The 27,855-nt window shown below is 45.8% G+C and overlaps 1 protein-coding gene across 5 annotated transcripts in view; it reads right to left on the bottom strand.

Moving 5' to 3' along the window:
• LOC124004764 (triple functional domain protein-like) overlaps positions 1-27,855 on the bottom strand; it is a 139,931-nt gene that overhangs the window by 97,184 nt on the left and 14,892 nt on the right. Inside the window, exon 1 of one of the 5 annotated variants that reach the window (XM_046313533.1) lies at positions 8,282-8,581. The exons of the other annotated variants lie outside the window; for them this stretch is intronic. Coding sequence (XP_046169489.1) covers positions 8,282-8,408 — 127 coding nt within the window. The 5' untranslated portion in view covers positions 8,409-8,581. Of the gene's footprint in view, positions 1-8,281; positions 8,582-27,855 lie in introns of those variants that run through there. 5 annotated transcript variants of the gene reach the window in all.

The following is a 27,855-nucleotide window of genomic DNA, read 5'->3' as shown; positions in this document are numbered from 1 at the left end:
GAACTTCAGGTGTGTGTGTGTGTGTGTGTGTGTGTGTGTGTGTGTGTGTGTGTGTGTGTGTGTGTGTGTGTGTGTGTGTGTGTGTGTGTGTGTGTGTGTGTGTGTGTGTGTGTGTGTGTGTGTGTGTGTGTGTGTGTGTGTGTGTGTGTGTCTGTGCGCGCATGAATGCCTGCATGCATGCCTGCACGTCTGTGTGTATCTGTGTGCATGTGTGTACTCACCCCCATGTCTCATTCCAGTCATGTTCAGAATCAAACTAAGGAGAGGTGTGAGCATGACAACAATACCACCATAGCTGTTCAGCTGTCTCCCTCCCTCCCCCTCCTTATCGTCCAACTCCCTTTCATGATCTGACACACGTATGTCAGCCCAGTCTAAACATTCCTGCAGCAGCATGTGGGAGTGTCAATGTGTGTGTGTGTGTATGTGTGTGTGGTACAGTAACACAGGACATGGGCCCCACTGGAAACACAACTCCTCTGTTTCCAGTCAAGTGTGCCCACATCCCCCCCTTTCTCTCTCTCTCTCTTTGGTGTTTTTATGTAACAGCCTGATAATGGCCCACATCCAACACTGATCTCCACTGCACTGCTAGAGGCACCGAGAAGGGTCAACACCACACACACACACACACACACACACACACACACACACACACACACACACACACACACACACACACACACACACACACACACACACACACACACACACACACACACACACACACACACACACACACACACACACACACACACACACACACCTAGAAGTACAGATCAGGGTCAGCAGGGAGAGGCAGAGTTCCACTATGTTTTCAGTCTCAGACAATGCTCTGTCTAGAAGGCTAGAAGGCAGGCCAGACACACCTTGTTAGTGGTTGTAGTGTGTTTCTCATGCTGGTTCCTGTGTTATCCAGGTGGCCAGAAGTAACCGTGAATATGAACAGAGGCCCTCCGCAGACTCAAAGCCTACCTCGCTGGCATCCCCAGGTTCACGCACACACACACAGTGCTCTGCACGCAGTGTGGTGCAATAAGTAACTTCTGAACCAGAACATGTAGAATCATCAAATTAGGCCAAGCAATTGAAGCATATGAGCTCATATAGGATTTTCACTGCTAGGCCTACATGTTCAGCCTGTTTTACATGAGTACAAACACCAATATCCCAGCGCCTTTACTGCAATATCCCTCCATACAGTAATTGGTGAACAATCATTATAACCCAGGCAGCACCACACAGCCTTCATTTACAAGTCTGCCAAGCATGAAATGAAGGTTGTCAATCACTCATCCTTGATAATGCATTAATAATGAGGGTAATCCATTCTACTCACTCAGCGTGCTGTCGGGTGCCCTTTGAAAACAAACAGCTTAGAAACGGCTTTCTATAATATAGTCCTACTACTGTAGTGCCTCGCTGGAGAGAAGGAAACACTGCTTGTGCTATCAAATCAAACTTTATTTGTCACATGCGCCGAATACAACATGTGTAGACCTTACCGTGAAATGCTTACTTACAAGCCCTTAAGCAACAGTGAAGTTCAAGAAAGAGTTAAGAAAATATTTACCAAATAAACTAAAGTAAAACATAATACAAAGTAACACAATAAAATAACAATAAGGCTATATACAGGATTACCGGTACCGAGTCAATGGGTGGGTGGTACAGGTTAGTCGAGGTACTTTGTACATGTTGGTAGGGTTGAAGTGACTATGCATAGATAATAAACAGCGAGTGGCAGCAGTGTACAAAATAAGTAGTCTTAAGGCTTGGTGGTAGAAGCTGTTAAGGGGCAGAGAACAGTCTATGTGTTGGGTGACTGGAGTCGCTGACAATGTTTTGGGGCTTTCCTCTGACACCGCCTGTTAAATAGGTCCTGGATGGCAGGAAGCTTGGCCCCAGTGATGTACTGGGCCGTACTCACTACCCTCTGTAGCGCAGTCAGATGCCAAGCAGTTGCCATACCAGGCGGTGATGCAATCAGATCAGAAATATTCTGTTCAAACAATGTCAAGAACAACTTAATCATATGACTTACTCGTGGAGCCTGATCTCCTTCAGGAGATGGCGGCTGCTGCATCACACTGACATCAACCATTCATTGGCAGGAAATAAATGGCTCAACAGAACCATGATGGTGATGACAGGGAGGCGGTGCAGCATTTGAAGCTGTCGATGTGTTGCCTTACAATAGATGATGTATCACAATGCACACACAATGTTCACTTGAGCTATGGTGTGGTGTTGGCTGATGTAGGTAATAACAGTGTGGTCCTCAAGTCACTAAGCGTCATGTGAGGCAGGTAAATGGTGACTTGAGTCATGGTTTGAAGGGTATACGTTCCTTCCTTTGTCTCAGCTTGGGTTTATTCCACCCACCCCCACATCACAGAAGTGTATGCTAGCAGATTCTGGGTACATTGTCATGTAAACCAATAGTGCGCCCTCCCTCCCGTAGGTGGAATTACAATGTAAATTATGAGGGAGCAGAAGGAGTGCCACTGTCAACAGATTTACTGAATGAATTCAACAAAAATCCTTATGGCCACACAGTCTGTTGAAAACAGCACTGTGCAGAATACAGACACACTCCACCAATACCTCGGCATCCTGTCTACAAGTTCCACTACATCTGTTTTATTATGTGGGTATATATCACTTTGGGAGCTCTTGGAGAAATTGAAAAAGTAGAACTGTCGCACCTACAGTATGACCGGGTGTATCGACAAATGGAACAACAGTAGATTGAACAGGAAATAAACTCCACCACTCCAGCTCTTTGAGGAAACATGCATATATAAAATATGAATTTAGAGAGGTTTTGGACCCACAGCACTGCATATGCTACTACACTAAATTGTCCATGTCTGCCTCCCAAATGGCAACCCATTCCCTTCATAATGCACTACTTTTGACCCTCAGAGCGGGAAGTTGCCCTGTGCTGTGCCTGGTCTGATCTACCGAGGCAAACGTAGAGCCAGGCCAGCAGCTCTCTCTAGTCTAAAGCCTGTAGCCTCACAGTAACCTCTCTCTCTCACCAGGCACCAGGCAGGGTGTAAGGAAAGTATGTCAATCCCCTCTTCAGTCCGTTTAACAGCACTTTACTTACAAGGACCACAGATAGACAGCAAGACCAGCTGCTTCACATGGTCTGTCCCCAAATGGCAACCTATCTCCTTCATAGTGCACTACTTTGACCAGGGACTTTGCAGTGCACTATATAGGGAATAGGGTGCCATTTCAGCCAGAGACTTTTAGCCTCTCAGAGGACTGACCTCCACACCAGTGTGTTAGTACACAAGTCCTCACTCTCCCAGTCAGTCATGTTCATCATAGTGCTCGGCCCCGATTAGGACTTTTTGTGGATGACCTTTGTGGATGACCTATGCTGCTACAAGTAGCAAAAGGGTTTAAGTAAGTAAGTAGCTTGAAAAAGCCAAGCACAGGACAAGTAATCCAAGCCCTGGTACAAATGTATGGGGATGATTTCTGATGGGGCAAATCAGACCCAGTGTTGCTGGCCACAGCCACAAGACCAGGCTATAGAGCTTGTTTGTTTCCCAAATGGCACCCTATTCCCTACATAGTGCACATTGTTGACCAGAGCCATGTAAACGAGTGCACTGTAATAAGAAATTGGCTGCAATTTAGGATGCAAAGAAAGCCATGGCTGGGGCTGTGATGGGAGCCATTCTTCACAGCTGTGTGATGTGTTCATCTCAGCTTGACTGGAGCGCTTCAAATCCAGAGGAAGTGTGGGTGTTTCTCTCACCCTGTAGCTCCAGTCACAGAGGCCTCAGACACTCTAATCTCATTTGGATGGAGAGGGAAACTTTGCCTGTATGCTGTGTGCTTTGGCCTGGCTCTGCTCTGCGCAGCACCAACACCCTTTTTCTGGGGGTTTAAGTATAGCATTTCCTCTGAGGTAACGATGTGCCACTTTCTTTTGCCAGTTTTTGAGACCCTAAATAACCAGAAGGCAGAACAGAAACAGGACACAGTCCTGAGTGACCAGGTCTCTCAACGCAACAGAATGTGTCAATGCTGTTTTCTGATCAGGTAAATAGCAGACCTGGGTTGGACATTTTATTTCATTAATTTTATGTTATATTTTAGGTGCACTTGATTGAGCTTGCCAGACACGCTGGGTGGGCACTGGGCAGAGTTTGCATTTATGGTGAAACCTGATGTATATAAACTCATACATTCTTAAATCCAGGTGTCCATGCTGTGCTTTCTGAAGTGTTGGACCCGTCATAGACGATTAAAGAACAATTACATGGTGCTGTTGGTATGTTGTTTTTCCATCTCTCCAGTGTGACAACCTACACTATAATAACAACAGTCTCCTGTTCCATTAGTACCAGGGGGAGCGATGAGACCACAAACAATTAAAGAGCTGTACAACCTTCACAGTCAGTTAGAAGAGACCCAGCCTTTCCCAGTTCAACAATGTCACAATCTCTTTCACTGTGCTGTTACAGCTTCTTTAAAACAATGTTACTAAATGAAAAACACTTCTTCAATACTGTGTTGTACTACGTATAGATATTCACAGCTGTGTTCTGTGTTCTTCACCACTCTGCCATATAAAATATAATTGAAATCAGTATGTTAATGTAGTTTTCCATGCATCACCCCAAAAAGCCTATAAACTAGTGAAATTACTCTTTTCTCCCTACCTGCTTTAAAAATGTAGCGTTGTGGCCATCTCTCGACTGATCCCTCTCTTACACAGACACTTCCAATACTCACTTTGTTTATTTTACTGCACCCTCTCCCTCTATCGCCCAGGGTTTTGTTAACTTTACCATTGGCCTCTCCATGGGCAACCCTCTCTACGTTGTGTGTTCACCCTTTGATCCATCCCTCTATATCTCTTCTATGAGCCTGGTTCACAAATCACAAGCGCAATCCAAAGACAATGTGTTATAGTGAACACTAAGCTATAGTCTCTATAAGCTATAGTCACAGCCAGAAGAGGACTGGCCACCCCTCCTAGCCTGGTTCCTCTCTAGGTTTCTTCCTAGGTTCCTGCCTTTCTAGGGAGTTTTTTCTAGCCACCGTGCTTCTACACCTGCATTGCTTGCTGTTTGGGGTTTTAGGCTGGGTTTCTGTACAGCACTTTGAGATATCAGCTGATGTAAAAAGGGCTTTATAAATACATTTGATTTGATTTAGTCTACAGGCTAACACTTGGCCTGTACAGAACGCAGAATGTTGCATGTGTCCGTTCTCCATTCTATATAGGGCAAGGCCAATACTAGATTATACCTTACTTCTGTTCACCCATCTTCTCTAGTATCCCACCTCCACCTGACAACAAGCCCTCTCAGAGGAGTGTTATGATGAGACAGAGACAGGCCAAGGTGATTTAGGACAGACAGGAGACCAGGGTACTGTCCCAAATTGCACCCTATTCCCTATAAAGTACACTACTTTTGACCAGGGCCCATAGGGAATAGGGTGCCATTTGGGATGCACCCCAAGGCTCTAATGAGAAGCCTCCGGAAGAAGAACTGACAGGTTGAGATGGTGGAGATTTAAAGTAGAAGCTGATCTCATTCCGTAGCTCTCTCTCAGCTATCTTCATGACAAATGGCCTTCATTTTCTCCTGTCCCCTCGGAGGAAGGAGCCAGGGGCGCCACAGATTCTTCTGCATTAATTACCTCACCACTGGTCACAGCTGCATCCCAAATGGCACCTCCTATTCCAAAAACAGTACACTATACAGGGCTCTGGTCAAAAGTACTGCACTATGTAGGGAATAGGATGCCATTTGGGATGCAGTTACAGTCTCTAGGCTGGACAATAAACCATAATGGGATTTTTCTGAGTAAACAGGCAATTCCCCCCATTTTTACTCAAACCGGTCTGTGTCTTCTGTGATCAAAAAGAGAGTCAGTGCATGGACTTGCTTAGCCAGAGTCCACATCGAAGTCTTGAAGGTCATTGTTCAATTAATTGTTTTCAGATAGATATATTGAGCCCTACATGGCACCCTATTCCCAATATAATGAACTAGTTTTGATCAGAGCCCGGCATGGTAGTAGTTCACTATATAGGGAATAGGGTGCCATTTGGCACATAGACATAGCCTATATCTAATACATAAGGAAACTACAGCATAGGGGCTCTGGTCGATTAGGTGGCTGGAGCCACAGAGCTTCATAAGCCAAGGACACTCTACCCTCCTCCCCTCTTCTCTGAAAGCTGATAGCACCTAATGCTGCAGAGGGAATTTGAACAGCAAACCACACAACTAGAGACTAATGTACCTTAGCAATACAGTAATGTACAGAAATAGACAAACACAAACCATTCACACAAATTACATTTTATTTACCAAAACAGGGGAATCATCAACCTGCTTCTCTAATCATGCACCAAGACAGACACAGAGTGCAACAACAGGGTGAATACTAGTATCTGAGATGACCACTGTAATGTTACCTGACAGTTGGATGAGGGTACTCCCTGCCTGTGCATACTGCCAGCTGTGGTTATCCAACACCGCCATCATCACAGGTACCTCTGTTAACTCCTGATTTGACCTTTCTCCATTTAACAAAAGAAGTAAGTGAAATCCTAGGTCAAAGAGAAATCATTGGTGGGCATCCGACCGTGCCTGTAGGTCTGGGTAGGCCAGCCCCGTACATCAGGAGGAAATCGGACAACCTGCCTCTCGGCCTCCCGGGAACCAAGCTTCACTACGAAGGCAATGCCAGGTCTTTTGACCAATTGGAGCTTTTCTATCTTGTCCCCCGTTGCCCCCCAAATAAGATTTACTGCCGAGGAGTGTTGCTTTGAATTAAGCAGTTCTCGCCGGCCGTCTGCCTCACTCTCGACTCCATGGAAAAAAGTTAAGCCGGACCAAACAGTTGTCGTACATGGATTTGCGGTGGAATAGGCTTTATTGATGATTGCTTTTAATCCCCTCTCTAATTACTGGACCCCTGTCCACTACACAGCAAAATGCCTCCATTTACATCCCACTTACAACTAGGGCTGGGCGGTATACCTCTTTTTACTATATACCGGTATTGATACAGGAACCGGTTTAGGTTTAACTTTACCTTCTATAACGGCTTTTCAATGTTTATTTTGTTAAATGTGATATGCAATTCCAGCGCATGTAATGTCCATTTTTATGGTTTACTCAGTTTGCTACATGAGTCATCTCTTGCTCCCGCTCCTCCTGCAGAATGCTGCTTCCCACACGCCCCGTCACTCATGGAGAGAGCACGTTCTTGCTGTTCATTCTGTAGTCTGCATGGTCAGATGCAAAAATATGTTGATGACAATGATGCTGCTTTCTGCAAGCATTCTATAATTACACTATAAGTTTGTGTATCATGCTGTCTGCTAGTATTTACTTTCTTATCAAGCTCTAGCTAAAATAAATATTCTTAGCTGCTAATGCTAATCACTAGTTAGCTGGCTACCTAGCTTGCTAAATGTACTAAGTCAGAGCAAACTTTGGTAGCTAATACAGCCCTGTACTTGTGCTGATGTAGGCCTAGATAAGCATGTTGTTTGTGCAACAGTATCTTCCAAACCAGAGAAGAAAATGCGAAGCATGAATATGTTAAGCAAGCTACATGAGGTAAGAAAACACATTATGTAACATCTAATTGGGGTCCCCTGGAAACACTGACCAACACTTTGGTTCCTACCCTTTTGATAATTCCCCCCTAGTAAAAATAAATAAATACCCTGACACCTCCTCTTCTCCTCTTCCATGCTTTACGGTGGGAAATACACATGCGGAAATTGTCCATTCACCCACAGCGGTTTAGACCAAAGGACCAATTTCCACTAGTCGAATGTCCATTGCTTGCTTCCATATGTGTTATTTTATACTTTTGATGTTTTCACTATTATTCTACAATGTAGAAAATAGTAAAAATAAAGAAAACTTGTGGCAGGTAGGAGAATCAATCAAATGTATTTATATTTACCTAGGCAAGTCAGTTAAGAGCAAATTCTTATTTACAATGACGGCCTACCCCAGCCAAATCCAGACAACGCTGGGCCAGTTGTGATTCAACTGTATGTCACTCCCAAACAGGGCCAGATGTTATTCAGCCTGGATTTGAACCAGGGACTGTAGTGACAGCACTTGCACTGAGATGCAGTGCTTTAGACCGCTGCACCACTCGATAGCCCTTTTTACTTCAGCAGTTGTCACAAAGTGCTTATACAGAAGCCCAGCCTAAAACCCCAAATAGCAAGCAATGCAGATGAAATCGCAGGGTATTAGGTTTGACATACCATTCTCTTGAGAAGTTTGACTTTGGTCCGTTAGTGCCAGTCTCCCCTGCGGTCTCCACTGCTGTCTCCCCCTGTCCCTCAGCAAGCCCATGTATAGGAAGCGAAAGAGCACTGTGAGTCCTGCCATGACCAGATCAGATCTGTGAACTCTCTACCAACTGGAGATGACTAAAACCTCCCAGTAACAATCTTGTAGCTGGTTGTCGGGACACTCCAGCCGCCTCAGTGAGTCTAGTTTGTAAACTCCAGTCCTCTTAATGGATAACAGTCTAGTTTGTAAACTTCAGTCCCCTCAGTGGCGACATTGGAACAACAAGGCTCTTCTCCGAGGCCTGTCCATGGTGGTCTGTCGGTCGGTTTGTGGTCAGGCACGTATTTCACTGAGCCGTCAGGAATAAATAACTGGGGAGGCTTATCAGTCCTCTGGAAGAGGGGGAGTCAGGGGGAGTCAGCTGTCTGTCAGAGAGAGAGAAAGAGAGGGAAGAGAAAGAGAGAGAGAAAGAAAGACAAAGAGGGGGGTAGGGGGGAAATACTGGCAGTACTGGTGGAGTGTGTGAGGTGGCACGACAAAGATGGGGGTAGGGGGAAGTACTGGCAGTACTGGTGGAGTGTGTGAGGTGGCACGACAAAGAGGGGGGTAGGGGGAAGTACTGGCAGTACTGGTGGAGTGTGTGAGGTGGCACGACAAAGAGGGGGTAGGGGGAAATACTGGCAGTACTGGTGGAGTGTGTGAGGTGGCACGACAAAGATGGGGGTAGGGGGAAATACTGGCAGTACTGGTGGAGTGTGTGATGTGGCACGACAAAGAGGGGGTAGGGGGAAATACTGGCAGTACTGGTGGAGTGTGTGAGGTGGCACGACAAAGAGGGGGGTAGGGGGAAATACTGGCAGTACTGGTGGAGTGTGTGAGGTGGCACGACAAAGAGGGGGTAGGGGGAAATACTGGCAGTACTGGTGGAGTGTGTGATGTGGCACGACAAAGAGGGGGTAGGGGGAAATACTGGCAGTACTGGTGGAGTGTGTGATGTGGCACGACAAAGAGGGGGTAGGGGGAAATACTGGCAGTACTGGTGGAGTGTGTGAGGTGGCACGACAAAGAGGGGGGTAGGGGGAAATACTGGCAGTACTGGTGGAGTGTGTGAGGTGGCACGACAAAGAGGGGGTAGGGGGAAATACTGGCAGTACTGGTGGAGTGTGTGAGGTGGCACGACAAAGAGGGGGTAGGGGGAAATACTGGCAGTACTGGTGGAGTGTGTGATGTGGCACGACAAAGAGGGGGTAGGGGGAAATACTGGCAGTACTGGTGGAGTGTGTGAGGTGGCACGACAAAGAGGGGGGTAGGGGGAAATACTGGCAGTACTGGTGGAGTGTGTGAGGTGGCACGACAAAGAGGGGGTAGGGGGAAATACTGGCAGTACTGGTGGAGTGTGTGAGGTGGCACGACAAAGAGGGGGTAGGGGGAAATACTGGCAGTACTGGTGGAGTGTGTGAGGTGGCACGACAAAGATGGGGGTAGGGGGAAATACTGGCAGTACTGGTGGAGTGTGTGAGGTGGCACGACAAAGATGGGGGTAGGGGGAAGTACTGGCAGTACTGGTGGAGTGTGTGATGTGGCACGACAAAGAGGGGGTAGGGGGAAATACTGGCAGTACTGGTGGAGTGTGTGAGGTGGCACGACAAAGAGGGGTTGCAGGAAGACGGGTGGGATGGTGAGGTCGGTACCCGCAGCTGCAAAGACATGGAAGCAGCAGCTGTGCCCTCCTGTCCCCCCCCCCACATCTACAGTTTCCACAGAGACGCTGCTGCCATCCTGAGTTATTCAGGTGACCAGCGTGTAAACTGCCTTCGTTGTTTAATTATAACTCCTATTATACCACAGTGGGATTTAGCCTCCAATGAGACGAATCAAACCAGTTTCAACCCAGATCATGCCCAGCTCCTCTCACTGCCTCCCTCTCCCCTCCCAACAGAGAGCCGAACACAGAGCCAGAGAGAGAGAGAGAGAGAGAGAGAGAGAGAGAGAGAGAGAGAGAGAGAGAGAGAGAGAGAGAGCGGGAGCGAGAGAGAGAGAGGGAAGAGAGGGAAGAGAGGGAGAGAAAGAGAGAAAACACAAGCTGATAGAGGATGAGTGTATAAGGCCTCCACAGAGTCACATTGCTGCAAACTGGGCAGCACAGCACAGCAGCTGGGGCCAAACGATGGAGGTCAGACAATGCAGAACTCAGTGAGCTCTGAGAAGCCTATTCATTAGGACATTCTATGAAATGTAGCTTCGATTGTGAAGCCGTAACAAAAGCAACTCAATAAACCAAACGGAATGAAATAACACTCGACAACCAAGCACAGGGGAGAGAAAGGAGAGGTTTTGTGGACGGTTTCCAGACAGATGCAATGTCTCCAGTGGTCAATAGAGAACGTGCCTTTTTAACGGTCAGCCGCTGGTGCTCTCCTGATGTATTACACAAACAAATTCACAACAACAGACTATTTCGACAGCTTATTTCTAAGAGTCAATGTGCACCATGGAGTAGATACAAAAGGAGAGAACGCATGCTTTTAAAAAGGGTTATGCAGTAAGCAATATTACCTGTATGTCACATCCTAACCTTGGCGCATCGTATAGTTAGCCTTGGTAGTGCGTGTCTGAGTGGGCAGTATGGGTTGAAGAAGCTTGTGTTGTGGCCCTTGTGGCCTATCTAATGCCTAATGATGTGTGAGCCGGTCTGTGCTGTTGTGACCATCCCTGTCAGCTCAGCTGCTCTGAGGGAATGAGCAGTTGTCTTCCAGAGACAGATGGGAGGAAAGATGGTAGAAGTCACAACTATACACACACGCTCGAGCTATGGACCCAGCCTAAATTCTTCACCACATTCTACAAGTAGGGCCATTAACAGCTAACTTCAGCAGCATTTCTGTTGCGGGTTCCAGCAGGAAGACCTGGGAGAGTTGATTGTTGGTACAGCATTGCACAGTGCCAGTTAGCTAATGAGCTACACTCATCTGCGGTCCTTTATGCATCTGATCTGCTCCCTGCGATGCTACATGTTTTTGGTGTGAGCCATCCTATTGCCTTTTGAGGCACCAGCCATTGAGAGGAACCAATAAAGTTTTGTGTGGTGTTCCCTGAGGTGAACTTAAAGAGGAGGAGGGAGAGGAGGAGAGGAGGAGGGAGAGGAAAAGGAGGAGGAGAAGAAGTAAGAGGAGTGATTTCCCACTGGACACAGATGTCCTCACACTGCGACTCACACTGCGATGACAGTGTGACCAGGGCTCAGGTCAAGGTTTTGCACTATACAGGGAACAGGGTGCCATTTGGGACACATTACTAGTCTCTGATCAGACTATAGGCAGCAGCTTTCTTACCTGGATACTAAAAAGCCTGGCTCACATCCTCTCACGTTACCTTTCATTTCACTATGTTTTTGTAGATGCAGACTTGCATTTTTATAAAGACCTGGAAGGTTTCTCTGTTAGGCAGATAGTATTTTAGCCAAGCATCTCTACTGCTGTCAATGTTGCAATCCTCCTCAGTCACGACATTGGGATTTCTCCTGGTCTGTGTTCACATCAAGGAAACATCCCAAATGGCACCCTAATACATTTTTATTGATTATTACATCGTTGGGTTTTGAGTTGGCAAGAAAGGCATTTCCCTGTACTTGTGCATGTGACATTAAAACTTGAAACTTGAGACCAGCTGGGTTTAAATAGTTTCCCAAATAGTTTTATTGGTCTCTTTCTGTCTTTAGGATCCGTTGACGAGACAATCCATGTCAGATAAAGAGCATGGGGCTAAACAGGGTCAACTTCCGTGCTAGTTCCTGCCCGAGCAATGAAAATAAACTGCTCAACATGGGCCACGTCTCCAATGGCCCCCTTTTCCCTATATAGTGCACTAGAGCCCTATGGGCCCTGGTCAAAGGTATTGCACTATATAAGGACTAGGGTTCCATTTGGGATGTTCCTTGATGTGAACACAGACCAGGAGAAATCCCAATGTTGTGACTGAGGAGGACTACAACATTGACAGCAGTAGAGATGCTTGGCTAAAATACTATCTGCCTAACAGAGAAACCTTCCAGTGCTCACAATAAAAACACCAGTCTGCAAAATACTGCCACCAGCTAAACATAGTGAAATAAGAAGATAATGTGAGAGGATGTGAGCCAGGCGTTTAGTATCTCTGTAACAAAGCTGCTGACAATACTCCCATCAGAGACTAGTACTGGGTCTCAAATGGCACCCTATTCCCAGAGCCCTGGTCAACAGTAGTGTACTATGTAGGCAATAGGATGCCATTTGGGATGCAGGTAATGTCAACTCTAATGCGGGATCAAAGATCGGTCCCAGCACCCCACTGCTCATCACTATGAAACACCCACAGACAAGAAAAGCTTAATTAAGTGCAGCTTAAGCATTTGAAAGAAAACATCTTTAATTGCCAGGTCGCAGTTGCAAATGAGAACTTGTTCTCAAATAGCCTACCTGGTTAAATAAAGGTTCAATAAATAAATCAATAAAATAAATAATTTGTTACTTTTATTTCTTATTCTTATTGTTTCAGGTATTTTTTATTTTAAATGCTGCCTTGTTGGTTAGGGCTTGTAAGTAAGCATTTCACTGTAAGGTGAAATGTTGTATTTGGTGCATGTGACAAATAAAATGTAATTTAATTTGATATGAAATCCTATTTGGATCCAACTACCTGAGGGGAATGACTGAGAAAGCTCTGCAGGTGTTACTACAGAGGGACAGTTGATATATGACAGACCATTGAGACATACAGCAGGTAATAGACCCCTAAAGGTAACCATGTCCCAGACAACGTTTACAGCAGGGTGAGGACTCTCCCTTGGGCAAACTCATGTCAAGCTCGGTAGAACACTAGGCTAAAGAGCAGGCCTGAGTCGACCTAACAAGGCCTGTCAAGCCATTCACAGACCACCACACATACAAGAAAAAGACCCCAGATGCATCCCAAATAGAAGCGATATCCCTTTATAGTGCACTACTTTTGACCAGAGCCCTATGGGGAATAGGGCGTCATTTGGGATGCATCCTGTCTCTCTCACCAGCTGTAAACCATGCATATGATATGGGATAGCAGCTAGCTAGCATACCAGAGGAACAGCCTGAATTCCTGTATTCTAGAAGTCAGCAAGACAGCTGTACAATGTCAATGGAACTATTAATTATGAAAACCAACAGATAACAGTTTTGTCAGCTTCTTCCAGTCAATAGAATCGTTTGACTTGACACTCCACGTCAGACAAAGTGTATGGAGCGAAACAGGGTCAACTTCCTTGCTAGTTCCTGCCCGAGCAATGAAAATAAAGTGTCCCAAATGGTACCCTTTCCCCTATGTAGTGCACTGCTTTTAACCAGGGCCCATGTAGTGCATTAGGTCCTGGTCAAAAGAGGTGCACTATATAGGTAAAGGGTGCCATTTGGGATGCAGCCATAAAGAATAGGAAAGACAGCTATCTAGCAGGAGAGTGTGTGTTCAGTCCAAACACCTGCAGGGCTGTGAGTCTGTTAAAACCCTGCTGGTTCCTGTTTACAAGCTTTGGAGTCACAGCTTGCTCCCACAGGAACAACCATGGAGGGCTTTCAATAGTCTACACACACACACACACACACACACACACACACACACACACACACACACACACACACACACACACACACACACACACACACACACACACACACACACACACACACACACACACACACACACACACACACACACACACACATAGGTGGCAATAGCCAGCTTTTGGACAGTAATGGGTTTTTTAAAGCCAAATAAAGTCAAATAGGTTAATTTGCATCATTTAGAAATAGCCACGGGATGGTTTTTGAATACTGTCAATACCGTTGAAACTATTTCCTTGAAGATTTGTTTTTTAATAAATGGGAATATTTGTAGCTTCATTTAAGTCAACTTGTGCAATGAGTTAGGAGATAAAGAAGATTGCGTTCTTCATTTCACCTGCCACATAATTTTTCATTATGAAGCTTACCAGTACTAGTTCCCCGTCACGTAGTGTTTATTTACAAGCAACAACAACAAGAGCCTGGAGCCTTGTGACTGTTGGCCAGCCAGGTGATCTAGGTGATCTAGTCACAGTATGGAATTGACAACTAAATGTTTGCCAGCTAGATATCTTATAACTATTAAGTAAACTGTTTGAAAATGTGTGAAATGCTCTGCAGTTGTACATTTTGTTTTCTAATTTAGTGTTTAGCTTCTTCCAAAATCATGTTTCGCTTGGTAACAGCAGAGAATCCCCTCCTGAATCAAGAACCTTGCTGTCTAATATTTGTTTTGTGTGAGTGCAGCAAGCTGTGAGTAGCATTTCAGAGTTACTTGTATAACATTATGAGCTGGGATGTCTGTCCTGCAAATATGAGCGGAAATCTGTCAGATAGCATGAGAGCTGCTGCTACAGCTTCTCAAACAGCTCATTAGTTGCTGCTGGAGTTGAACGTGCTTTTATAAGCCCAATAATTGCGTAACAATTATAAATGAGATGGCGTGTTAACAACAGTTTTGATGGCCACAAAAAAAAGCTACAATTTTTATTTCTCAACTGGTAATTGAAGCACACTTCCCATTCGCCATTCAAGGGCATACAGTCGTGGCCAAAAGTTTTGAGAAGGACACAAATATTCATTTTCACAAAGTCTGCTGCCTCAGTTTGTATGATGGCAATTTGCATATAGTCCAGAATGTTATGAAGAGTGATCAGATGAATTGCAATTAATTGCAAAGTCCCTCTTTGCCATGCAAATTAACTGAATCCCCAAAATACATTTCCACTGCATTTCAGCCCTGCCACAAAAGGACCAGCTGACATCATGTCAGTGATTCTCTCGTTAACACAGGTGCGAGTGTTGACGAGGTCAAGGCTGGAGATCCCCCCCCGCCCCCCCAGAGATTGCACCTAAATCAACCATTTATTGGAACATCAAGAACTTCAAGGATTGTTGTGAAGAAGGCTTCAGGGCACCCAAGAAAGTCCAGCAAGCGCCAGGACCATCTCCTAACGTTGATTCAGCTGCGGGATCGGGGCACCACCAGTGCAGAGCTTGCTCAGGAATGGCAGCAGGCAGTGAGGCGAAGACTTTTGGAGGATGGCCTGGTGTCAAGAAGGGCAGCAAAGAAGCCACTTCTCTCCAGGAAAAACATCAGGGACAGACTGATATTCTGCAAAAGGTACAGGGATTGGACTGCTGAGGACTGGGGTAAAGTCCTTTTCTCTGATGAATCCCCTTTCCGATTGTTTGGGGCATCCGGAAAAAGCTTGTCTGGAGAAGACAAGGTGAGCGCTACCATCAGTCCTGTGTCATGCCAACAGTAAAGCATCCTGAGACCATTCATGTGTGGGGTTGCTTCTCAGCCAAGGGAGTGGGCTCACTCACAAGTTTGCCTAAGAACACAGCCATGAATAAAGAACGGTACCAACACATCCTCCGAGAGCAACTTCTCCCAACCATCCAGGAACAGTTTGGTGACGAACAATGCGCTTTCCAGCATGATGGAGCACCTTGCCGTAAGGCAAAAGTGATAACTAAGTGGCTCAGGGAACAAAACATTGATATTTTGGGTCCATGGCCAGGAAACTCCCCAGACCTTAATCCCATTGAGAACTTGTGGTCAATCCTCAAGAGGTGGGTGGACAAACAAAAACCCACAAATTCTGACAAACTCCAAGCATTGATTATGTAAGAATGGGCTGCCATCCGTCAGGATGTGGCCCAGAAGTTAATTGACAGCATGCCAGGGTGGATTGCAGAGGTCTTGAAAAAGAAGGGTCAACACTGCAAATATTGACTCTATGCATCAACTTCATGTAATTGTCAATAAAATCCATTGACACTTATGAAATGCTCATAATTATACTTCAGTATTCCATAGTAACATCTGACAAAAATATCTAAAGACACTGAAGCAGCACACTTTGTGAAAATTAATATTTGTGTCATTCTCAAAACCTTTGGCCACGACTGTATAGGCAATGGTAGGCAGGCTTCAGTGCATCACACACCACTTTGCAATGAGCTGGAGGCAGTAGTTGGTGCATTTTGAAAATATAAACTTAAATGTTTGAAACCTGAATGTTTTACTTCCTATTATGAGGCATGTCTTACATTGCTTCAAAGTAAGATCCGACCGTAGAAATGTGGAGGCAATTCTTTTATATAGACTTATGCCGTGGAACCACTAGCCTATATTTCTCTCATGTTCAATTAAAATGCTGCCGGTCAAATATCCGGCACCACATTTTCCAAACTAAAACTCCGACACACACATACAGAAACCAACACGCAGCTTCTATCATAAAACAATAACGCCTGTTACTGCCAAATCGTGTTATTTACCAGTACATTCCGAAAGAGTCTTGTTATAGAGGCATTTTCTTTCACAGAAGAATATGATATCTTGTGTTACTGTGTGTGTGTCCTGGTAGGTAGCCTAGTGGTTAGAGTGTTGTGGCTAGCAACCGAAAGGTTGCTAGCTCAAATCCCCAAGCTGGTAAAAACCAGTCTTTCTGCCCCTGAACAAGGCAGTTAACCCACTGTTCCTATGCTGTCATTGTAAATAAGATTCTGTATGTCCCTACGTGTGTGTTGCACATCCAGTGGTGCATAGACCCGTGTTAGTGTTTAGGTGCTCATGACATACCTGGGCCCTCTCTAGCTCTACCACTGAATAGGTCTTGACTTGACAAACAAACTGCCAGTCCTCTGAACACACAGACTGGACACCAGAGTACATCTCATATGTTTTCCTCTGGATGGAGGGTCACATCCTGTGTCCCAACACTGTTGTTGTAGAGCTGGAAAGTCAAACAGTCCTTTTGTAAACAGAAGCTTTCCAACAACAGCCTCTATCTGGTGGTATATCAGATGGCCACAGCATAACAACAAATAAGGAAAACAGCCAGCTAGAGCCACACTATTAGCTAGAGCCATACTATTAGCCATCTGTATGCACTAGTGAGCCTCCTCTTGACTGAGAGTGTGGACATATTTAAAGCACCACAAAATTAGTAAAAGATTGCACAGCTATTTAGATCATTGCCAATTGGATTTTCTTACTCGGTTCTGCTGCAGATCCTATCCCAAGGACTAATCTGCCAGCTGTTTATTTTGGTCGAGCTGAGAGCTCTCAACTATCTTTTACATTGCAAAACAGGCCATGCAGTGGGACAGAAGCTGTAGTTCCTCATTTTGGATGTTCTGCTGCTCTTATTTGGCTAATTGTAGGTCTTTTTGGAGTTAGGTTTCCATTCAAACACAGCGCATAACCACATCTGAATGTGTACTCTGACTCCACCCCATCTTTGAATGGAAATAAGAGTACGGCACCACGGCCTGGAAAAAGCCTCTCCTTCCCAGTCACAGTGCTAGACAGCCAAGCATTTAACATTGAATTAAGATGCTAAATGCAGTGTAAGGGCAGATCGTGCCTCCTTCTTTCCCCAGCGTTTACTAACAAATTCAAACTGTCCTCTGCAATATGGCTGCCTGTCACCAACATCCGGGTAACCAGGGCAAAGAGATCTCAAGGATACACGTCATGTGAATAATGTGTTTATGTGAGACAGAAAGAATCACTGTCCACATGACCATTCTATAACTGTGTTAAAACCGGGTCAAAGGTAGTGCACTATATAGTGAATAGGGTGCCATTTCAGATGCAGCCCAGCGCCTGGTTCCTGCAGTCCGTGGTCCCTCCTTCCCAGTCCAGCAGGTGTCAGTGCACACTGCCCAGTCAGTCACAGTGAGGGCACAGGCACACCAGGGAGGGAGGGAACCAGCCCCAAATCCCACATCCGGTCTCCACTGCCCCCAGGGGGGAGAAAGGAAAATAGGGGACAGCTTAGATGAGAGGTCACCTTCCGTTGATTCTTAATGTTATTATAGCTAGTGAACTAATGTTACAACACTCTCAGTGGTATGGTAAAGGTCTGCAATTCCAATTCATATTCATTATACTGGTGTTTTCACTTCCTGACTTACTTGGCTTAAACCACCATGGCTCTCCACGTGGCTTAAATAAAGGGGGTTTATTCATTAGACCTACACCTAACATTCCACACACTGTCATTTCTTTATAACAGAGACGATCACCAGCAGAAAGGAACACTCACATCCTCACTACTAGGGCCTTAATGCTACTGGAGGGAACGGACAGGGAAAAGGGGCACACCTGCCAGTCTGTCTGTTTAGAGAGACTAGTGAAGAGCTGACAGTTCCTGGATGGGAGACCAGATGCTGCTTAAAATGGTGTTGGGGGGCTAGTAGGAGGCACTCTTTCCTCTGATCTAAAGATAAATAAATATCCCAATTCCCCAGGGCAGTGATTGGGGACACTGCCCTGTGTAGGGTGCCGTCTTTCGGACGGGACGTTAAACGGGTGTCCTGACTCTCTGAGGTCATTTAAGATCCCATGGCACTTATCGTAAGATCAGGGGTGTTAACCCCGGTGTCCTGGCTAAATTCCCAATCTGGCCCTCAAATCATCACGGTCACCTAATAATCCCCAGTTTACAATTGGCTCATTCATCCCCCTCCTGTAACTATTCTCCAGGTTGTTGCTGCAAATGAGAATGTGTTCTCAGTCAACTTACCTGGTAAAATATCGGGGCAAAAGGCCTCCTACGGGGCCTGTGGTTAAAAATATAGGACCAAACACACATCACGACAAGATAGACACCACAACACTACATAAAGAGAGACCTAAGACAACAACATAGCATGGTAGCAACACCACACGACAACAACATGGTAGCAACACAACATGGCTGCAGCACAACATGGTAGCAGCACAAAACACGGTACAAACATTATTGGGCACAGACAACAGCACAAAAGGGAAGAAGGCAGAGACAACAATGCATCACGCGAAGCAGCCACAACTGTCAGTAAGAATGTCCATGCCTGAGTCTTGGAATGAAGAGATGGAGATAAAAGTGTCCAGTTTGAGTGTTCTTTGCAGCTCATTTAACTTGCTAGCTGCAGCGAACTGAAAAATGAGCAACCCATGGATGTGTGTGCTTTGGGGATCGTTAACAGAATGTGACTGTCAGAACGGGACTTGTATGTGGATATGTGGAGGATGAAGGCTGCAGTAGGCATCTCAGATAGGGGGAGTGAGGCCTAAAAGGGTTTTATAAATAAGCACCAACCAGTGGGTCTTATGACGGTATACAGATATTACCAGTTTACAGAGGAATAAAGAGGGCAGTGATGTGTCCTATAAGGAACATTGGTGTCAAATCTGATAGCCGAATAGTAAAGAACATCTTCCCACTCGTGTGCACCCTTACCTGCCGATCTAGAAATTACATCTCCGTGATCTAGCATGTGTAGGTTGGTCATCTCAATCAGGGTTAGTTTGGCAGCTGGGGTGAAAGAGGAGTGAGTACGATAGAGGAAACCAAGTCTAGATTTAACCTTAGCCTGCAGCTTTGATATGTGCTGAGAGAAGGACAGTGTACCATCTAGCCATACCCCCAAGTACTTTTATGAGGAGACTCCCTCAAGCTCTAAACCCTGAGAGGTCGTAATCACACTGGTGGTGAGAGGGGCATTCTTCTTACCAAACCATATGACCTTTGTTTTGGAGGTGTTCAGAACAAGGTTAAGGGCAGAGAAAGCTTGTTGGACACTAAGAAAGCTTTGTTGCAGAGCATTGAACACAAAATCCTGGGAGGGGCCAGATGAGTATAAGACTGTATCGTCTGCATATAAATGGATGAGAGAGCTTCCTACTGCCTGAACTATGTTGTTGATGTAAATTGAGAAGAATGTGGGGCCTAGGATCGAGCCTTGGGGTACTCCCTTGGTGACAGGCAGTAGGAAGCTCTCTCATCCATTTATATGCAGACAGCAGATGTTCTGACTTTATGCACTGCACTCTTTGAGAGAGGTGGTTAGCAACCCAGGCCAAAGACCCCTCAGAGACATCAATAATCCTTAGCCGGCTCACAAGAATGGAATGGTCCTTATCAAAAGCTTTGTCCGTCAATAAAAATAGTAGCATAACATTCCTTTGAATCAAGGGCAATGGTAACATAATTTATGACCTTAAGGTTGCAGTGACACATCCATAACCTGAGCGGAAACCAGATTGCATACCAGAGAGAAAACTATAGACAACAAGAAAGCCAGTCAGTTGATTATTGACAAATATCTCCAACGCTTTTGATTAACAGGGCAAAAGAGAAATAGGCCTATAACAGTTAGGATCAGCTTGCATCCCAAGCATTCCAATGTTCTACCTACCAACCTTCTTTCTGTAGTCATCACTGTACATACAACAGCCTCTAGAAATATTAAACGTTTTAATGCCAGTGCACTTTTTCTCAACAGAAATATCCATCATACTTCATTCCTTTTCACTCAGGCCTGGCTACGTGGCAGAGATCTGGAACAATCAATACATTTTTTGACAACATAATGGTGCAGGCCTGTGTGTATCTCCTGTTTGGAAGAGTCATTACAATTATCTTACAGATCTGTCAGTTACAAATTAAACCATGGCAGTAAATATTCTTACAATCTGTTGAGTCAGGCACCCACTTCTTCGCCCTCAGATTCAGGCAGAAGGGCGTTTAAGGTCTGAGTACGTTATCTGTGCCAAAATCAAAACTCCCTCTAAGCCTCTTTATACAGACTAGTTCTGCTTCATGGGTTGTGGTGTCCAGACCAGATGAGAGCCTTGTGTCGTAGCTAGCTGCCGGGATGCCTTTGGATTACCTTAGCCAAGATGATGGTAATAGTGATGGCATGGTACTGGAGCAGGTCCAAGTCGACAGTCAGAGATTATGACCTCCTCAGAGGAGCTGAGCTCTTTCTGTTCAGTTACGCTGTCCTGCCCTTTGGACAGGCTCAGTCTACAGCTATCGCTCCCCCAGAGGGACAAACAAGCCACATCACACCAAATCCCCACAGTACGGTGAGATAAATAAAGCTTAACAACTCTAACCCCCCGCCCCAAACCCACCCCACCCCAAAACAACATAGCCTAAGTAACACATCTACGACAATAAACAACACCGTTGCCCTCATCATGTCTGCAGCAATTCATTTAAAAATGTTTAGAAAATAATCCAAAATAGTTTCTTAGTCATTCAACACATGACCACCCGCTTTGCTTTCAGCTCGGTGACCTAATTTGCCACTAGAGGATGAAATGAAAGGACCCATTATCTACAGGGATCTCTGAAAGGAGAGGAGAGCAATGGAGGACAAACCGTATCAATTGTCAGGATGAAAGAAAGACTCCCAACACCCAAGGAGAACATGAAGACTGACCAGACCAATCCATGTTCCAAACTAAATGACATAGGTCATGTTCAGTAGGGCATACTGTAGCAAAATGTTATGAAATGGAAAACTAAAATAAGTGTTTCTTATTGGATAAGTGCAGGTAGTTGTTCCCCTGCTTCCCTCCGTTTTAAAAAATGTTCTCCCTACTGGAAAGTGACACAATCATATTAGCCTCCTGATAACTGAGCTAATCCCATTCTGATGAGCACAGTCATACTCAGCCAGTTGTAAAAAATGACTGGTACAAGGGCAGCAAGTGCAACTAAACAGATGAATCATAGACCAATACATTACAATATCAGAAATAAATAGCGATTTGAGAATGTCCTGATTCAGCACCGACTGACGCCATAAATAGGCCAATGTTTGGTGAGGAAAGAAGAGAGACTCACTAACCATGAAACCATTAGGGATGAGAATATCATTCCACAAGGTAGCTACTTACAGAGTCCTGTGGAGAGAATCTGCATGGCCATGTCTCTTTCCTTCTCACACCATTCAGCTCATGAACAAGTCAGGTAGCAGCAGAGAGGAACGGCTCTCACTAGAATAGCTTTAGCTCCATGGACCAGGGCATCAGTGAGTAAGGATGGTGCTTGCTATCTGCTATCTTCTGTGTTCTCCCCAGTGCTCTGTTTGAGAATGTCAACAGGCCCCTGTGCTAAGAGTTTTAGAATAGAACCAGCCAAGCTCCATCCAGCTCCCTTTACATTACAGTCAGTGAATCACCACCACCCAACCCAATCTCTGGACCTTTAGAGCTAGCTCTGCTTCCTTATTGGTTGGTGTAGGGGAGGAGGGCCCTTCCAGAGGCTGATGATGTGAGTGTGATAGACTAGAACCTCTCTCTCACATGCATCAGTGCTCTCTAGCAACAGAACCGGCAGTGCTCTCTCTGAGGTTGTCTCCCGTCCCATGTCCGTCCTCCGAGGTGTGTGTGTGCATGAATGAGTGTGTGTGTGTGAGGGGAGGTGCGTCTCCCCCTTGAGGGCACTGCCTGCCGTTAGGCTCTGTTTTGTCATTCTCTAGGCATGCTAGGCTGAGTGCTGCTGCCTGTGAACTGACTGACTCTGGGAGGGACATTGGGGCCATGGACACAGCAGCAGAGATCTGGACAGGTGGCTTAAACACCCCAGAAGTGACCGCCAGACACTGTGTGTCCCAAATGGCATGCTATTCTCTTTATAGTGCATTACTACTCTCTCTCTCTCTCTCTCTCTCTCTCTCTCTCTCTCTCTCTCTCTCTCTCTCTCTCTCTCTCCTCTCTCTCTCTCTCTCTCGACTACAAAGTACTGTGAAAGGTGTGTTATGTTGTACCTTGTAACAACTGCACCACATTAACTCATCTGCAGTAATCCATTCATGCTGACCACATTGCACTAAAGAGTCAAATCCACAGGTAACAAGCTAATTCAGAGGTAGTGGTAACCTAGTAACATGGATGTGTTTTGGGTAAACTAATAATACACAGGTTGAGGTTGCTGTGGCTGGAACGAGGTGTGATGATGAGATGCCTTTCCTGACACCCAGGGTTAGCCTGGTGAAACCAGACTGAACCAGTGGATAATGTTCAGTCATTGTTCAGTCTGGTTGAACCAGGCTAACACAGAGAAAGTGAGAAAATGTGCAGAGGCTCAGCGGCAGGGTGTATTAATAGGCGACCTGGATCACTACCATGCTGCCTCTCTGTCCCCCTGCCAGGACGCTGAGTCTCTGAGTCTGATCTGAGACCAGTCAGTGTTTGTCTTCATCAATTCATCAGACCAGGACTACAGGCCTGTGTTTTCTCTGTATGAAAATACTTTTTGTTTCTTGCTAGTCAATTGATTACTTATATATTACCATATTTAAGGCTCAGTGGAGTCAAAAAAATAGATTTTCCTGTGTCTTATATTCCACGCTATGAGGTTGGAATAATACTGTGAAATGTAAAAATATATAATAATGTCATTTTATTGTAATAGCTATTTGAAAAGACCGCTGGAGTTATGGCATGCCTGGTGACATCACCAGGCGGTCAGTTAGGTAATAGACTGCTGCGTCGAGGATGCCTATTCCTTTATGACATTAGGTGATGCCTAATGCTGTCCGTAATATGCATGTGAGCTTTCTAAATCCATTAGCTCGATGACAAGGTTGTGGTTGTGCTTTCATTGTCAGTTTTGATTTGCAGTTTCGCTGCTGTAGGTAGAGGTAGCAGAATGCTGTAACAGGCTCTGCTAGCTGGCACTGACTGGGTCTTTCTCAATATTTGCCACATGGGCTTTTATTCACATTCTAATTCTGCAGATTAAACTCAGAACTATCCTTCGTCCTGTTCAAACCACAATGTGGTTCGTCCTCCAGTTGGATCTCTCTGTCTGAATAACAATAACCATGGCCTCCCAAGTGGTGCAGTGGTCTAAGGCACTGCATCTCAGTGCTTTCTGTGCCACTAGTAATTCTGGTTTGAGTCCAGGTTCTGTCGCATCCGGCCGTGACCGGGAGAACAATGGGGCGGTGCAGAATTTGTCCGGGTTTGGGGAGGGTTTGGCCCAGCGTCATCCGGGTTAGGGGAGGGTTTGGCCCAGCGTCATCCGGGTTAGGGGAGGGTTTGGCCCAGCGTCATCCGGGTTAGGGGAGGGTTTGGCCCAGCGTCATCCGGGTTAGGGGAGGGTTTGGCCCAGCGTCATCCGGGTTAGGGGAGGGTTTGGCCCAGCGTCGTCCGGGTTAGGGGAGGGTTTGGCCCAGCATCGTCCGGGTTAGGGGAGGGTTTGGCCCAGCGTCGTCCGGGTTAGGGGAGGGTTTGATTCCCAATGCTTCGTAATTTGTGATTTTGTCCGCCCAGCGTCGTCCGGGTTAGGGGAGGGTTTGGCCCAGCGTCATCCGGGTTAGGGGAGGGTTTGGCCAGCAAGGATGTCCTTGTTTCATTGTGCACTAGTGACTCCTGTGGTGGGCCAGGTGCAGTGCACACTGACACAGTTCCCAGGTGCACCGTGTTTCCTCTAACACGTTGGGTTGTGTTTCAGAGGATGCACGGCTCTTGACATTTGCCTCTCCCGAGTCTGTATGGGAGTTGCAGCGATGAGACAAGACTGTAACTACCAATTGGATACCATGGAATTGGAGAGAAAAAACAGGGTTAAATAATAATAATAACCATGGACAGGGCTGCTAGGGTTGGCTCAAACAGTCTGACAGATCCTAATTCCCACCGGCCTCCCATGCGTTGGTCTGTTTTAACCAGAGAAGGAAGTGGTTTCTGGAGCTCATTTGATATTCTGTTATACTCTGCTCCACAGAGAGAGGCCAGGGTAGGGAGGAACTAAGGGAGGGGAGGGGTGGGGAGTTGGGGGAGTTGGGGGGAGGTGGTGACACGTCAGCTTTCATTACTGCTCACGAATTACTTCCATGTCCCTTGCGTATGAAGACGCACGGAGGCAATTAAGGATTGGGAAGGGAGAGACTCAAGCAAGCAACTGCTCACAGGCAGCAGCCCGGAAGCGGAAGGGGAGAGGAGGAAAGTGGAGGCATGTTAACTTAACAATTAGCATTAAGACTGGTTGAAATGGAGTAAAGAGCACTATTAGGTGGGCTGTGGGACTGGGTCTGTTGTGTTGTGCTGAAGGCAGGAGAGACAGGGGGACAGGGTAACAGGTAGACAGGGGAGCATCATACAGGTTGTCACACCTCCTTCTCCTAGGAGCCAGGGGGTGTAGGGGCGTAGGTAGGGAATGGCAGAGTGGGGCCAGTTGGACCCCGTGGTGTATGACATGGAGACAGCTGTGCTGGGTCATGCAGTCAGGGGAGTCAGGGAGAGTAAAGGCGAGAGCTATGAGCAGCCTCTGACAGGACCATTATGAGGTGCTGGGCTTATAATGGTACAGCTTGGATCCTCACAGCAACGGTAGAGTATCATCAACAGCATCATCTTCAGCTAAGGATGACAGCAGATGAGATTAAAACTGAGATGGATGTTAAAAGACTATAAAAGAGGAGACAGAAACATATATATATATATATATATAATATATATATATATATATATATAGAGAGAGAGAGAGAGAGAGAGAGAGAGAGAGAGAGAGAGAGAGAGAGAGAGAGAGAGAGAGAGAGAGAGAGAGAGAGAGAGAGAGAAGAGAGAGTGATAGAGAGACAGGGATATATATATATATATACTGTTACTTTTATTAAATTGCTGTTTTATTCAATTGCTCTCTCTCTCTCTCTCTCTCTCTCTCTCTAGACATGTGACTAACTGCAATTGAATAAAAGTAACAGTCAGTATCTGGTGTGGCCACCAGCTGCATTAAGTACTGAAGTGCATCTCCTCCTCATGGACTACACCAGAATTGCCAGTTCTTGCTGTGAGATGTTACCCCACTCTTCCACCACGGCACCTGCAAGTTCCCGGACATTTCTGGGGGAAATGTCCCTAACCCTCACCCCCCGATCGAACAGGTCCCAGACGTGCTCAATGGGATTGAGATCCGGGCTCTTTGCTGGCCATGGCAGAACACTGACATTCCTGTCTTGCAGGACATCACACACAGAACGAGCAGTATGACCGGTGGCATTGTCATGTTGGAGGGTCATGTCAGGATGAGCCTGCAGGAAGGGTACCACATGAGGGAGGAGGATGTCTTCCCTGTAACGCACAGCGGTGAGATTGCCTGCAATGACAACAAGCTCAGTCCAATGATGCTGTGACACACCGCCCCAGACCATGACGGACCCTCCACCTCCAAATCGATCCCGCTTCAGAGTACAGGCCTCAGTGTAACGCTCATTCCTTCGACGATAAACGCGAATCCGACCATCACCGCTGGTGAGACAGAACCGCAACTAGTCAGTGAAGAGCACTTTTTTCAAGTCCTGTCTGGTCCAGCAACAGTGGGTTTGTACCCATAGGAGACATTGTTGTCAGTGATGTCTGGTGTGGACCTGCCTTACAACAGGCCTACAAGCCCTCAGTCCAGCCTCTCTCAGTCTGAGCACTGATGGAGGGATTGTGCGTTCCTGGTGTAACTTGGGCAGTTATTGTTGCCATCCTATACCTGTCCTGATGTTCAGACGTACCGATCCTGTGCAGGTGTTGCTACATGTGGTATGCCACTGTGAGGATGATCAGCTGTCCTTCCTGTCTACCTGTAGCACTGTCTTAGGCGTCTCACAGTATGGACATTGCAATTTCTTGCACTGGCCACATCTGCAGTCCTCATGCCTCCTTGCAGCATGCCTAAGGCACGTTCATGCAGATGAGCAGGGACCCTGGGCATCTTTCTTCTGGTGTTTTTCAGAGTCAGTAGAAAGGCCTCTTTAGTGTCCTAAGTTTAACTGTGACCTTAATTGCATACAGTCTGTAAGCTGTTAGTGTCTTAACGACCGTTCCACAGGTGCATGTTCATGAATTGTTTATGGTTCGTTGAACAAGCATGGGAAACAGTGTTTAAACCCTTTACAATGAAGATCTGTGAAGTTATTTGGATTTTTACGAATTATCTTTGAAAGACAGGGTCCTGACAAAGGGATGTTTCTTTTTTTGCTGAGTTTATATCATTATTATACAGTGCAATATTGCACTGGTCATGTTAATGTCTTCACGACACAGGTAGCTTTTATCCCATGTGTAACTCTGTTTTTTCCCCGCACTGCTGTGCTTTATCTCGCCAGGTCGCAGTTGTAAATGAGAACTTGTTCTCAATTGGCTGGTTAAATAAAGGTGAAATAAATCAATAAAATAAGCATTACCAAGGTACCTATTGAGATGGGATGATAATCTGCTAAGGGTCTTCTATTGTGCTGCTGACCAACAGGAGTCATCCTGAGTGGCGCAGCGGTCTAAGACTGTATCACATCCAGCCGTGATTGGGAGTCCCATGGGGCGGTGTTCTTAACCGACTTGCCGAGTTAAATAAAAAATAACCTTCAGTGATTTGTGCTGAAAATCATTTAAATGTAATATAGCATTATAATCAGTTATTTGTTGATGCTATTTTCCATATTACAAAAGCTTTTCATTTTCTAAATGACATATTCTGTGTATTGTGGGCAAGTGTGTATTGCAGCATGTCTTGCTGAGTGTGGTGATATTGACAAACTGTCGTCCAGGACGTTTAGCTGGATGCAAACAGAGAACCAAGCTGTACTGCTGCTGTATAAAATCAGATATTTATGGAAATAGGGTTCTCCATCTGCTGTACATCGCTCCCTGCCGCGTAACAGAGAACAGTGAACACACTCTGGAC

The sequence above is a fragment of the Oncorhynchus gorbuscha genome, linkage group LG19 (genome assembly GCF_021184085.1).
Source record: "Oncorhynchus gorbuscha isolate QuinsamMale2020 ecotype Even-year linkage group LG19, OgorEven_v1.0, whole genome shotgun sequence".
Lineage (NCBI taxonomy): Eukaryota > Metazoa > Chordata > Actinopteri > Salmoniformes > Salmonidae > Oncorhynchus > Oncorhynchus gorbuscha.
The sequence above is the reverse complement of the archived record's forward strand: the minus strand, read 5'-3'. Positions and strand labels throughout refer to the sequence as shown.